This window comes from Papio anubis, chromosome 6 (assembly GCF_008728515.1).
Source record: "Papio anubis isolate 15944 chromosome 6, Panubis1.0, whole genome shotgun sequence".
Lineage (NCBI taxonomy): Eukaryota > Metazoa > Chordata > Mammalia > Primates > Cercopithecidae > Papio > Papio anubis.
The window spans coordinates 150,975,555-150,988,047 of record NC_044981.1 but is presented as its reverse complement, the minus strand read 5'-3'; the positions used below and the strand labels follow the sequence as shown (position 1 = coordinate 150,988,047).

Below are 12,493 nucleotides of genomic sequence, written 5' to 3'. Positions count from 1 at the left end.
CACATAGAAGCCACGCAGCAAATAATTTTGAGTTGAAAAAAATCTAAATGAATGCATAAAGTATCTTCTCTATCAGCAAGAACAATTTTAAATACATATTTTTTTTTTTCAGGGACTTTGGCTAAAAAAACAAGCTGTCAAAGGAACTGGCATCTGCTGACTGGATTACAGCACATCTTGAAGAACCTGCAGACTGAAACCTTCACAGCATTCATGAAATGGTCTTTCCTTAGTTCCCCTGACCTTTCCACTCTTTCTGCCATTTGGATTTCACACTGGAAGTTCAAGAGACGACATCAGAAAACAGAAAAGCCAGTGGGAAAGGCAAGGTATAAAGAACTTTAAGGGAGTACTCACATCATAAATTCGGTCAGTGGTGTTCAAAGCAAATTCTGCTGTTTCATTGGCTTCACTAACATAATTAACGATATTTTCATAGACATTTGATGCATCCAAAGCCTTCTGTACCAGCCCGTTCATATCTGAACTGTGTAACTTCCTGTTAATAAACAAACATTATTATTTCTCCTTCTTACCTTCTTGGGGCCATATTTAATGCTTGCTTTTTAAATACTTCTAGGATCACAAATGCTTCCTTCCTGTTATTCAAAGTCACCTAGCGTGGCAAGGTTTTCTTGAGGGTCACACCTCCTCTGCATTCCTCTGTCTTTGCTGAACCCCATTTTGGTTCTATGACGGCTGCCTGTCTGGCAGTAGCAGCAGGAAAAGGGAACGATGATTTAAAAACAGCCTCTGCACCTCTTCTAGCAGGAGTTTGTTTATGTGATAGAGGTCAGGCAGAGGAATGAAGCCATGATGCCGACTACCTAGTGCTTATCCAAATCGGCATTGTTATTTCCTTTCCGCAGAGGAAGCCGAGGCTCTAGGAGAGTATGCAGAGCTTGGCCAGGGCACATATTGTCAAGGTTTGTCTCACTCCTGAGGCCTGGTTGCATCCTGGGCCTCAGGAGTGAGACAGCCCCAGCCTTTCCTCAGCACACAGCCCCACCTAAGCCCACCCTCACCCCTGCCCTTTCACACCATAGTCTCTGCCTTTGCCCCTCTCTGGCCTGTGTAAGGTTCATCCAATATTTACTGAGTACTCATCACACAGGGTGCTTGCACATTTGCACACAGGGACTAATAATGTGAGATATAACAGGAATAAAATATGGAAATGCATGGCATCTGGTAATCATCAGGGTTTATTATTATACCTACACTATTTCCTGAATTGGGATTTTAAAACTACGTGTACCCACATAATTTATTTTATTGACAAATACTTCTACTGCCTCTGTAATATAAACTCTAATCTCCACTTTCACAGTTCATCTAAATCCTTTGTCTTAATTTTATGCAGTCTTAAATCCGCCAATTCCTTATTTTTTTTCTCAGTCCCAAACATCGATGATTAGTATCATCACCTCATTTGTCGGTAACCTCCAGAAGGTCCTCTGTGACCCCAGTATGTGACATTGCAGATCCCACACTGGCTCCTGTCTTCAAACCGCCTGACCTGTTGAGCTCGGTCATTGTTCCTCAATCTCCTACATCCAGTTCCAGTCCCTGTGTGCTCCCTCAGAGTGACTTTCTCTATATTTCTTTGGCTACTTTCCTCTCTGTTAACCAAGTCTATCATCATTCTACCTCCTCTATAGAAGGGCTGATTCATTCATTAGGCACAGCGGTTTCATTTTAATTTTTTTTCATCAGAAGAAAAAAATGAGGCTAACAATAATAATGGTATTAATCTTTATACCAATGCAGACATGAAATAAAGGTTTTAATGTTTTTATGGAGAAAAGAACCCACCAAGGCAAAAGTGCCTAGGGCCTATAGAAGTCACGGGGCTCTGCTCCACAGAGGCGAGTCTAATCTAAATACTCAATACCTGTTCCTCCCCACAACCCCTTCTGAGAAAACGGCTCAGAGAGCAAAACCTGGGGAAGGCAGACAAGAAAACATTTTTTTAAAAAAGGGACAAAATACAAATATTTATTAATATTTTAAAATGTTGCTGGCAAGAGTGGTAAGATATACCAAAGAGCATGAAACAAAGCCTTTATTACTTTGCTTTTATTACTAGGCACAGAACAAGTACTACCTCAATATTCAAATTAAACATGTGCTATTGAAATGGAAGCTTCTTAATGAATTTTGTTTATCTTTGTTCGAGCACAGCACGTAAATCACTGTGTACACCAGACAGATGTGGAAGGATATTCACATTTTGAATGAAGATGTCTCTAAGTTGAAATACTTTCATGAATATATAGTCAGAAATATTCTAAATACAAAAGGACTTGAGGGTGATTGATATTTTGGATCACGTTTCATGTAAAGCATGTAGTAACTGTCTTAGAATCATGCTGGAACGCTGTTTGTTGCAGAGTGGCATTATACATAGAAGTTGTATTTTGGAATCCCAATGAATGGGATGTAGCTACAAAATGACAAAAGAATACTGAAGAGAGCCATAAGATGGATCTCAAAAACAACATTCTGCTAATATAGTATATTATCAAAATAGTGTTTTTTCTAAGCTCTATTTTATTGCCTTCGTCAAAAGCTTATTTTCTAGGGCCATGATACCGAGCGGGATATAGCACTGTCTCACCCACTGACACACCAAGATTTTATATTACCTCTCTCTTTCTTTTTTTCTCTCTTCACAGGAGATTTGGAAGAGTGTTTGAACATTTTGGCAATCAAGAATAAGAAGGTGATTTATAGTTTGAACAGAAGTTAATCTTGGTTCTTATTTTATTCATGACCTTTACTGGTCCTTTTTTTCTAGTCTTTCTCTATAATGATCTCATTATTTACCTATTATTTCAGGGTCATGAATTCAATTCTGATCTTTCAGTACTTTTCAGTTAACATTAATTGAGTGTCCAAGAGGTGTGTGACTCTCTTCTAGGTGCTGGGAGGAAAATTGCCAGTTGATTTTCTCTTAACAGGTGTTGAAATCAAATAGTTCCTGCTGGGCACTGTGGAGTATTTATCAGAAGTCAGTTATATTGCCAATTCCCGACCAGCTTTACTTAAGACACTTGGGTGTGGAAAGATAATGCTGTCTATGAAATAAATAGGTGATGTTAGAATTAGACCTTCTAAAGGGATCTGATTTATTTGATAATGTTTTATACAGCATTTATGGCCCTAACCAAAATGTCTTTGGTCATCCTACCAGTAATTGTGGAACAGACACCCTCCTCTTCCCAGAACACAGGCCTTTAATATGACAGATTTTTTAAAACAAAAAAGACCAGCTCCCCCAAACAATTGCAATGAACAATGATGGACTCGCAGATGGACCAACCAACCAACCAACCAACCAACCAACCAACCAACCAACATATCAACACATAAGCATATCCAACCTTAACCAACCTGGTAAAACTGTATTCCAGTAGCTCTGGCGTATGGAATTGAATAGTAATATTTTATTCACCCCATGATAGATATTTACATTTCTGAAACCAGGATATTACCTGCTCAGTTCATTAGCTTCTTGTTGAAGTTCCTGTGCATGGTCAATAGCTTCTTGGACTAAATCATGGCTGAGGTTACTTAGGTTAGATAGTTTTACTTGTAGTTCATTTTTAGCTCCATCTATTTCTGCATAAATCCCTGATGCATTCTAAAAAAAAATTTTAATAAATAGAGTGAATTTAGAAGAACTTAAAACATTTTTCCTAGGCACCAAAAGATAATCTCTATTCTTTCTTATTATGAAGGTCAGTAAATTTCAGTGCAGGACCACATAAGTCTAAAATACTCTAAGTAGATATCTATTTATCCTGCACTGCCAGCTCTTTCTTCTGTATTGATTGCTTCCTTAGCATTTACAACCCAGAAATCTCTGCCATTTGAGATCTAAAAACGAAACTAAACTAAAACCTTCAAGTATCCACACATGTCCCTAATGTTACTACAATACTTTTCTCCTCTCTTCATAGCAAAGTATTTCAAAAAATGGAAGTTGCTTATATATGTTGTCTCTATTTTCTCTCACTTTATATTCCCCATTTTGACCTATTCCTGTCTGATATCTACTCCATTACTCTACCAAGAGAAGTTAACTTAATGACATCGAAGTTACTGAATCTAATGGACATCATTCAGTTCTCATTTGACCTTTCAGCTACCTTTCAGGTGGTTGACTACTTCCTGAAACTCACCTTGTAACCCAGGCTCTCTTGGTTTTTAATCCAACCACAGACCTACGATTTTGCTTAAAGATCGTGAAACTGTGTAGACGGATATTCCTGCAAATCCATGACTTTCAGCCTTGGCTGGCCCCTCAATGCTGCAAAGAGATTTGTTCTCCTAGTCACCCAAAGAGTGATTCTAAACATTGTCATTCTTCCTAAGCCAACACTTCCTTCACCCACCCCCATCTGATTCTAAACAGATCACTTTATTTTCTTTTTTCTTTGGAGGCCATAAACTGTTAGTGGGGGACACTTCTTCCACACTTCTCATGTCTCCTCTATATGCAGGGAGCCCAGTGAGTGAAACTCTAGACCTCTCTGCCCTTTTCCTCACTCTACTCCTGTGAGAGGGGAATGGTTGATTTGATGGGTAGATTTGGGAAGAATAACTCTATAGGCTCTGCTCAACTCCACCCTTCTTCGTCCTGGGAGCAAGCTGCCAGCAGAAAGCCTGAGTTTTCCTGTGTTCCTCCATATGAAAGCTATTTTGAGCAGAACCCCCATCTAAGCCTCACAGTGTTGCCTGTCTGGGTAGGCACAGCTGCCTAATACTGGGACTGGATGTCAGCTACCCCACTTGGCTAAGAGACCTAAAGCCATGCCTGCTGCTTAGTAGCTTCAGAAACAAGGCAACATCCTTGGTCTCTGTATTTTATTTATGTTTCAACCTGTTTAGAACTTGGGTTCTGGATAGGGGCTCTATTTATTGGTAACTCCCTCAGAGACTCCAAAACTAATGAACCGGTATTTCCCCAACTTTTTGCAACCGGCCCCCAGCCCTTCCCCACAAACTCTATAGATGTATTTATAGCTACACCTACACATACATTTCTCTCCAATTTTAAGAGGAAACGTGTTCATTTTCTGTATAAAGCATGCTGCCCCATTGTCTTGGTAACCCCGTTATTCATTCTTGCTTCCCAGCTACTGACTCTTCTCAGCTATAAACATGCTCAAGTATCTCCCATCAAAAAACAAACAAACAAACAAACAAACAAACAACCTTATTCTTTCACTTTAGGCTCCCTTCTAGCTTTTTCTCTTGCTTTGACACAGTGCACTTTACAGAAATGATTCTTGCCAAGATCACCAACACCTGGCCCCAAATTGCCAGATCCACTTGACATTTTCCCATCCTCATTTACTGGATCTATCTGTGGTTTGCTACGGTCACTGTCTTCGCTTAAAACTCTTTTCTTTTCCTAGCTTCTGTGACTATGTTCTCTCCTGGGTCTCCTCTTTCCCTGACCAGGAAAGAGACCATGAAAGTTGGCGTTTGAATCCCAGCCCTTTCCTCTCCCCGAGTGATCTCGCTTCCTTCCCTGAGCGCAGTCTTTGAGTATTCTAATCCATTCTCTACCACCTTGCAGGAAAGGTACTCTTCCTATTAAGAAAATTTGACCTGTCCCTTGTCAGAATCAGCCAGTTGCTTTGCAGGAATGAGTCCAATTTCTAAGCATGATATCATCAACTGACCACTCTTGTCTCACCAATTTTATCAATTCTTATCAAGAACCCCAACCCACTATATCCCATAGTCTAATCTTGACCAACTGGTTGTTGTTTTAATGCTCCATAATTTTTTCCGGTCTCTTACCTTTGCACATATTTTCCATTTCTGGAATTATTTTCTTTTATTTTCTGTCTAATCTACCTGGAAAACTCTGCTCCTTTCAAATTCAGCTCAAATATCACTTCCTTTTTGAGGTCATCCCTAACCTCCTCAGGATGAGTTAAGCGTTGCCATGTGTTTTTATTATTCATTCGTGTGTCACATGATTGTAATCATTTTAAGTGGTTATTTAACTCATCACATCATACAATCCTAGGAGGCAGGAACTGAGTTTAGCTTATTTTTGTAACCCCAGAATGTAGCACAAAGGGTTCATAGTACAAAAGATTTACTTTTGTGGAGGCAGTATTAAACCTCTAGCCATTTTGGTTGGTCATCTGGGGAACAATACTTTGAAAAAAAAATGTTTTTTATTGTATAAGTGGAAAATAGACCATGGACCTACCACTTTTACTCATTCATTCAATCAACAAATATTCCCTGTGTGCCCATTGTGGACCAGGCACTCTTTTGGGAGGTAGAATACTTTTGAACACAGTCTCCACTTTTAAGGAATTTACAGTTTAGTGAGAGAGATACAAATAATACACAAGTGATCAAATAAGCAAACAAGCTAATTTCAGGGAGTAAAAGACATTTTGAATAACATACGACGGGTGGGGTGGGATGAGGAGTGAGTGGGGTAAGGGGTTCATTTGGATGGAAGGGTCATAAGGACACCAGCCGTTTGAAGATCTGAGGACAGCAGGTGCAGAGATCCCGAGGCAGGAAATAAGTATGGTATGTCTGAAAAATAGGAGTTTGTTGGGCTGGAGTGCAGTGAGTGAGAAGAGAGTTGGGTATGTGGTCAGAGAAGTGGGTCTGAGCTGGGTCATGTAGGGTCTCATGTGCCAGGACAAAATGAGCTTGTTTCTTACTTTAAGTGCCACTGGGGAGTGTATATAGTAGAAATAATGTTGGTTATGTTTTTAAAGGATTGTTCTGCTGCTGCATAGACAGGTTGTCTTGAAGGACAAGAGTGGAGACAACTGGATCAGCTAGGAGGCTCTGGTGGCAATTTAAACTGCAGATGAGGTAACTTGGACCAAAGAGCAGCAGTGGAGTCAAGGAAAGTGGTCAGAAATCAAGATTCAAGGCCTGGTGTGGTGGCTCACGCCTGTAATCCCAGCACTCTGGGAAGCCAAGGTAGGTGGATCATCTGAGGTCAGGGGTTCGAGACCAGCCTGGCCAACACAGTGAAAACCCATCTCTACTAAAAATGCAAAAAATTAGCTGGGCATGGTGGTGGATGTCTGTAATCCCAGCTACTGGGGAGGCTGAGGCAGGAGAATTGCTTGAACTTAAGAGGCAGAGTTTGCAGTGAGCCAAGATCACTCCATTGCACTCCAGCCTGGGCAACAAGGACAAAGCCACATCTCAAAAAAAAAAAAAAAAAAAAAAAGAAAAAAGAAAAAGAAAGGAAGAAATCAAGATTCATTTTAGAGATAAGGAGAAAGAAGGAAGCAGTAGTGACTCTGGAGTTTTGATCTGAGCAATTGGGTTGCGCCATTTATTGAGATGGGGAAGACTGGGGAAGGAGTGGGTTTTATTTAAGACAAGTCAAGTTTGATATGTCTATTATTAATACACGGTAGATGAGATTGTGACTTTATTACAATCATCCTGAGTTCTGACTTGAAAATGTCAAGTAAGCACTCGGATATAGGAGTTTGGAACTCCGTGGGGTGTGATAGCTGGAGGTATAATTGTGTAATGATCGGTGTGTAATTGTTCTTTAAAGCCGAGGGGGTCAATGAGATCAGCTAGGGAGAGAGTATAGTTAGAAAAGAAGGCCTAGGACCAAGCACAGAGCCATTCATTATCCAGAGCAGAGATCAACATGGCCCAGTGTCAAGTGCAGCTCAAATCTTTTTTTTCTTTTCTTTTTCTTTTTTTTTTTTTTTTTTTGAGACAGAGTTTCACCTTGTCACCCAGGCTGGAGTGCAGAAACACCATTATGGTCCACTGCAGCCTCCACTTCTTGGGCTCAGGTGATCCTCCCATCTCAGCCTCCTGAGCAGCTGGGACTGCAGGCATGCATCACCATGCCTAGCTAATTAAAATTTTATTTTTTTTTGTAGAGATGGGGGTCTCACTATGTTGTCCAGGCTGGTCTTGAATTCCTGGGTTCAAGCACTGTCCCCAACCTTGGCCTCCCAGAGTGCTGGGATTAGAGGCGTGAGCCACTGCACCCAACCGAAGCCTGTTTTTATATAGCCCTGAGCTGAGAATATATCTTACATAGTTAAGTGGTTGTAAAAAAAAAAAATAAAAACAAACAAAACCCAGAAAAAAATATAGACGACTTAGTGGTTGTACAGTGGCGAAGTAAGCAAAGGGGGCCGGGAAGAAACCGCCAGCCAGGGGAGAAGCTGTGAGCGGGTACCACAGCAGCCAGGACAAGGGCACCACCTGGTGTTTAGAGGAGGGAGGACTGAGAAAGCCTGGGAGAGACAGGCGACCCTGGTTTTGGCTACAGGCGGGTCACTGGTGATCTGGACAGGAATAGTCTCAGTGAAGGGGATGGAACCCACTTCATAAATGGCTGAGTATAGGGGACAGTGGGAGTCTGGGAGGTAGAAACAGCAATGGTAAGTCACTGTTGAAACATTTTACTGTGAAGCTGAGCAGAGTGGTAGGACAGAAGTTAGAGGGAATGCAAGCTTTATAAAATATATATATTTTTTTACAGGGCTTTTTTCTTTTGGATATGTAAAAGATAGGAGACAGTACAGCATGTTTGTATGCGGATGGTAGTGATTTAGTAAAGAATGAGAAACTGGGTGATCCAGAAGAAAGAGGGTATAACTTGAGGAGTGAAACCCTGCAACCTGTTTTCAAGGTGAGGAAGGATGCGGTTTGGGGCACAGGAAGGGGCCGGGCAGGAGAAGGAATGCTTACAACGGAGGGGAGGCAGAGGTGTGGGTGCAAATGCAGGCAGGCCAGCGGATTTGGGGAGGAAAGATCAAGGGAGTTCTTTTCTGTTTGTCTCTGATTTTTCAGAAAGCAGGAAGCCAAGTCACCAGGCAGAACTGATAGCAGGCGAAGTGGGTTCCCACCAGTTGCATGCAGCTGCTCTGGTATGGCCATGGTGCTGGGGATGAGTCAGTAATCTCAGGTAGGCACAACAGACGAACAGGCAGATACGGTAGTTAAGGGTATTTTGAAAGAATGACTATGTTGGTAATTTGAGTTGCTTAAGGAGGGAAGAAAGCACATGAGAGGGGTAGGGTAAGAAAGGCAGGGAGGTCTCCATGTGGTCAGAGAATTACTGGAGTGGGCATTCTAAAGTAAGTGAGATAGGAGATGTGCTCTGGGAGGGAGATGCTTGAAACTAGGGTTTGGGAGGAGGTACTGTTACTGAGGACAAGACCTGGGTATGGCCACAGGTGGGATAACAGAGGTGGACTGGAGGATAAGCTTGCTGGAGAGGACAAGTTCAAGGAACTGGAGGTCAGAGAGTTGGTGACTTCATCCATATGGATTTTGCTGTCACCAAGGAGAGTGATGGGAGTCAGGTTGGAGAGAAAGACAGAGAGTTCGGTATTGAAATAGTCAAAGGATGAGATGACAATCAAATGGCCTGAAAGTTATATCTTTCAAAAGGTAATAAAAATGAGCTGAGAGTTATTTCATGATAGTTCAGTTCACTGCATTTTATTGGAAATTTTCTACTTTTACAAAATGTGATTTTTATTGATTTTGAAAACCAGATTTATTAAACACAACTTTATGAGTAAAGAGCGAGTAGGATGGATCGAGAGCAGCACTTTCAGTAGAACTCTCTGCAAGAAGTTCCACTATATTCAGTGGCGCAATGCCTGTTTCCGCACATGCTTGTGCCACTGAATATAGTAGCTGCTAGCTCTGTGGCTAATGTGACTGAAGAACTAAAATTTTAATTTTATTTAATTTTAAGCAATTTAAATTTAAGTAGTCATATGTGGCTAGTGACTGTTGTACAGTGCAAGAAACTAAAACATTCAGTCATCTGATCTTTATAATGCCTGCTCACTTGATAGATCTGAATTTATTATTATTCTGTGACCCTGAGCTGCTGTTGCAACCTGCTGGAAATACAAACCTGAACAAGTCACGTGCGTCCTTACCTTTATTATATCATCAAGTTCTGAAAGAGTTAGGCGAGGTGTTGTCAGAGAGTCCGCAGATGTGCTCAGAGACATGTTCACCGCTTCCATTTGTTCCCTCACTCTTTCCTGTTGTTTCTGCAGGAACGAAGAGTAAGGGAGAGTGAAATGAATACATCTTTAGGGAAAGCATTGGGGAGAGCATTAAATACCAACTTGCTCTCTTTGGACTCAGACAGATCTGGGTTCCTATCCCAGCTCCATCCTTGCTGTGTGCCTTTGGGGCACGCTACCTGTTTGATGCTGTTTTCTCATTTATAATATGGAGACAACAACAGTAAGAATCTTGGGAGATTAGATGCATGGAGGATTATTATAACACTGTCATTTCAAAGAGAGCTAGCGCATTAGAGAGGACATTTGACTCTTTTTCCCAGAATATAAAGGACTATGGAGACAGGATTGAACACAGGCTCTACATTTGCAGTGATTGGAATATGAATTAGTTCTAAAAGCATTTATCATGTGCCAGCTCTGGGCCTGACACAAACAGCACATTTGGACAGGAACAGAGAATATACAAAAATAATCTTAATGTCCTTTTAAAAATTAAAAGTGGCCCTACTATTAAAGCATCAAATTGTAATCTTGCTTCATACCACTCAGAGCTCTTTATTGTAAATGCTCAGATGTTTTGAGAAGGGAAAGTAAATATTAATACACGTCTTGATGAGTACTTTAATTTCTACCCTCACTTTTAGGTTCTAGAGGCAGGGACACTGTGATTCTGAAGACATATTATGGAGCTTCCAGTGAGTTTAGCGTTTGAAAGAAACATAGAAAGAAACTTTAGGAGGGAAAAGTAAAAGACTCATTTTACAAGTTGAGTGAAAAATGAGTTGAAGTTACCTTAGAAACAGTGACTTAAGTTAGAGTTGAAATATACATTATGGTGAAATCTAGGATATCATAGAAATAATTATAGAAGCCTAGATAGAGAAGGAAATACTTTAAAACTTTTTAAGTTCATCTTGATGTCCTTTCTTACTCCCTGCAGCCTTTCCTGACTTCGTGAAAAGGAAGAATGGAACCCATCTTCTCCAAATATGTTGCTATGGGGTAGATGTAGATCTAGAGACAGAAAAGAATCACATTTGAACATCCTCTTAATGCAAGAACATTTTAAAAGAATCAATTTCCCCTGAATATCCATCAAGCCTAATACAGTGTGACTATCTGAGATCAATTATTCTTATCTTTACAAAGACTGGGAGTTATACAGCTGTGGACAAAAGCAATATTGTAAAATGTGTGTATTAAAGTATGTAAAAGAAGGGAGTTGAAAAAAGGTTGATATTATTTACCTCTTACAAAACTGTTTTCCTTTTACAGTGTTCTTTACCCCTTCTGTAAGTTCTCTCTGAGTGACTGCGGGAGAACGCTACTAACATCCTGAAGTCAGAGATAAACTTCAAAACTGTGTGCTAATAGCACTGTATATAAGCTTATTTGCAGTAGATGAAAAACAATATGCTTCAAGTTAATGAATTTCTCCCGTTGACCATATATAGCATTAGACAGAAATGAATAAAATTAGCTTTGAAACAAATAAAGGTATTTCCACAGAAAAGTGGTCAGCTTGAACAAAGTAAAATGTTGAAAACTGATAACTATGAAAATGACATAATTGTCACTATTCAGCATGCTTCATTGTGCATATCACATATGCAAAATATAGAAAAAGTTCCATGGTCAAAAAAAAAAAAAGTCACCAAAAAACAAAAAAAAAAAAAGAAAAAACAGTCCCGGGAAGCTAAAGCTTCAGTATATAATAATCCCCAAACAGTGCTTTTGAAGGAGTAGTTTACTTACTTTAAAAATATACTATCTCATGTTCATCTGATAAGATTTTAATCATTCTGTTACCCTTTGGGGTTAGAAGTAAGATGACAAAATAATGTAATTGCTAGTTGTATGGCTACTATTGGCACACGTCAAAATGATTAAGCTCTGTGGGTACTTTTTTGGTTTTGTATGAGAACTGAAATTTGGGGGTTATTCTTTTCTAGCCCATGCTATAGGTGTAATAGTGAAATGTAAAATTAAAACACTAAATTTGGGCCGGGTGTGGTGGCACGCGCCTGTAATCCCAGTTACTCGGGAGGCTGAGGCCACAGAATTGCTTGAACCCAGGAGGCAGAGGTTGTGGTGAGCTAAGATTGTGCCACTGTACTCCAGCCTGGGTGACAGAGTAAGACTGTGTCTCAAAACATCAACAACAACAACAACAAACCCACTGAAGTTTGTTTTCTAAAACACAGAGTCAAATTCCAGTAAGGTCAGATCCATTCAAATCTCTTTGTCGTAAGAAAGACTACAAATAAAACATTGGATTTTAAATTTTGTTGGAAAGAATTAAAATTTCATGATATTTAAATATGCAAAAGTTTGCAAAAGAATGGTAAAAGTAGGGTTTAGTAATTTAGAAGTCCAAGTTAATACGAAATAAATAAGAGTATTTGTAATCAGGAAGAACCAGCGTACATAAATCAAATCTGTATTACTTGAGAGTG

At 40.0% G+C, this 12,493-nt stretch overlaps 1 protein-coding gene across 2 annotated transcripts in view; it reads right to left on the bottom strand.

Moving 5' to 3' along the window:
• Positions 1-12,493, bottom strand: part of LAMA4 (laminin subunit alpha 4) — a 148,486-nt gene that overhangs the window by 48,400 nt on the left and 87,593 nt on the right. For both annotated transcript variants that reach the window (XM_021937958.2, XM_021937957.2), the window contains exons 13-15: positions 9,942-10,058; positions 3,498-3,646; positions 358-499 (exon numbers count right to left, since the gene is read on the bottom strand). In XM_021937958.2, coding sequence (XP_021793650.1) covers positions 358-499; positions 3,498-3,646; positions 9,942-10,058 — 408 coding nt within the window. The remainder of the gene's footprint in view (positions 1-357; positions 500-3,497; positions 3,647-9,941; positions 10,059-12,493) is intronic.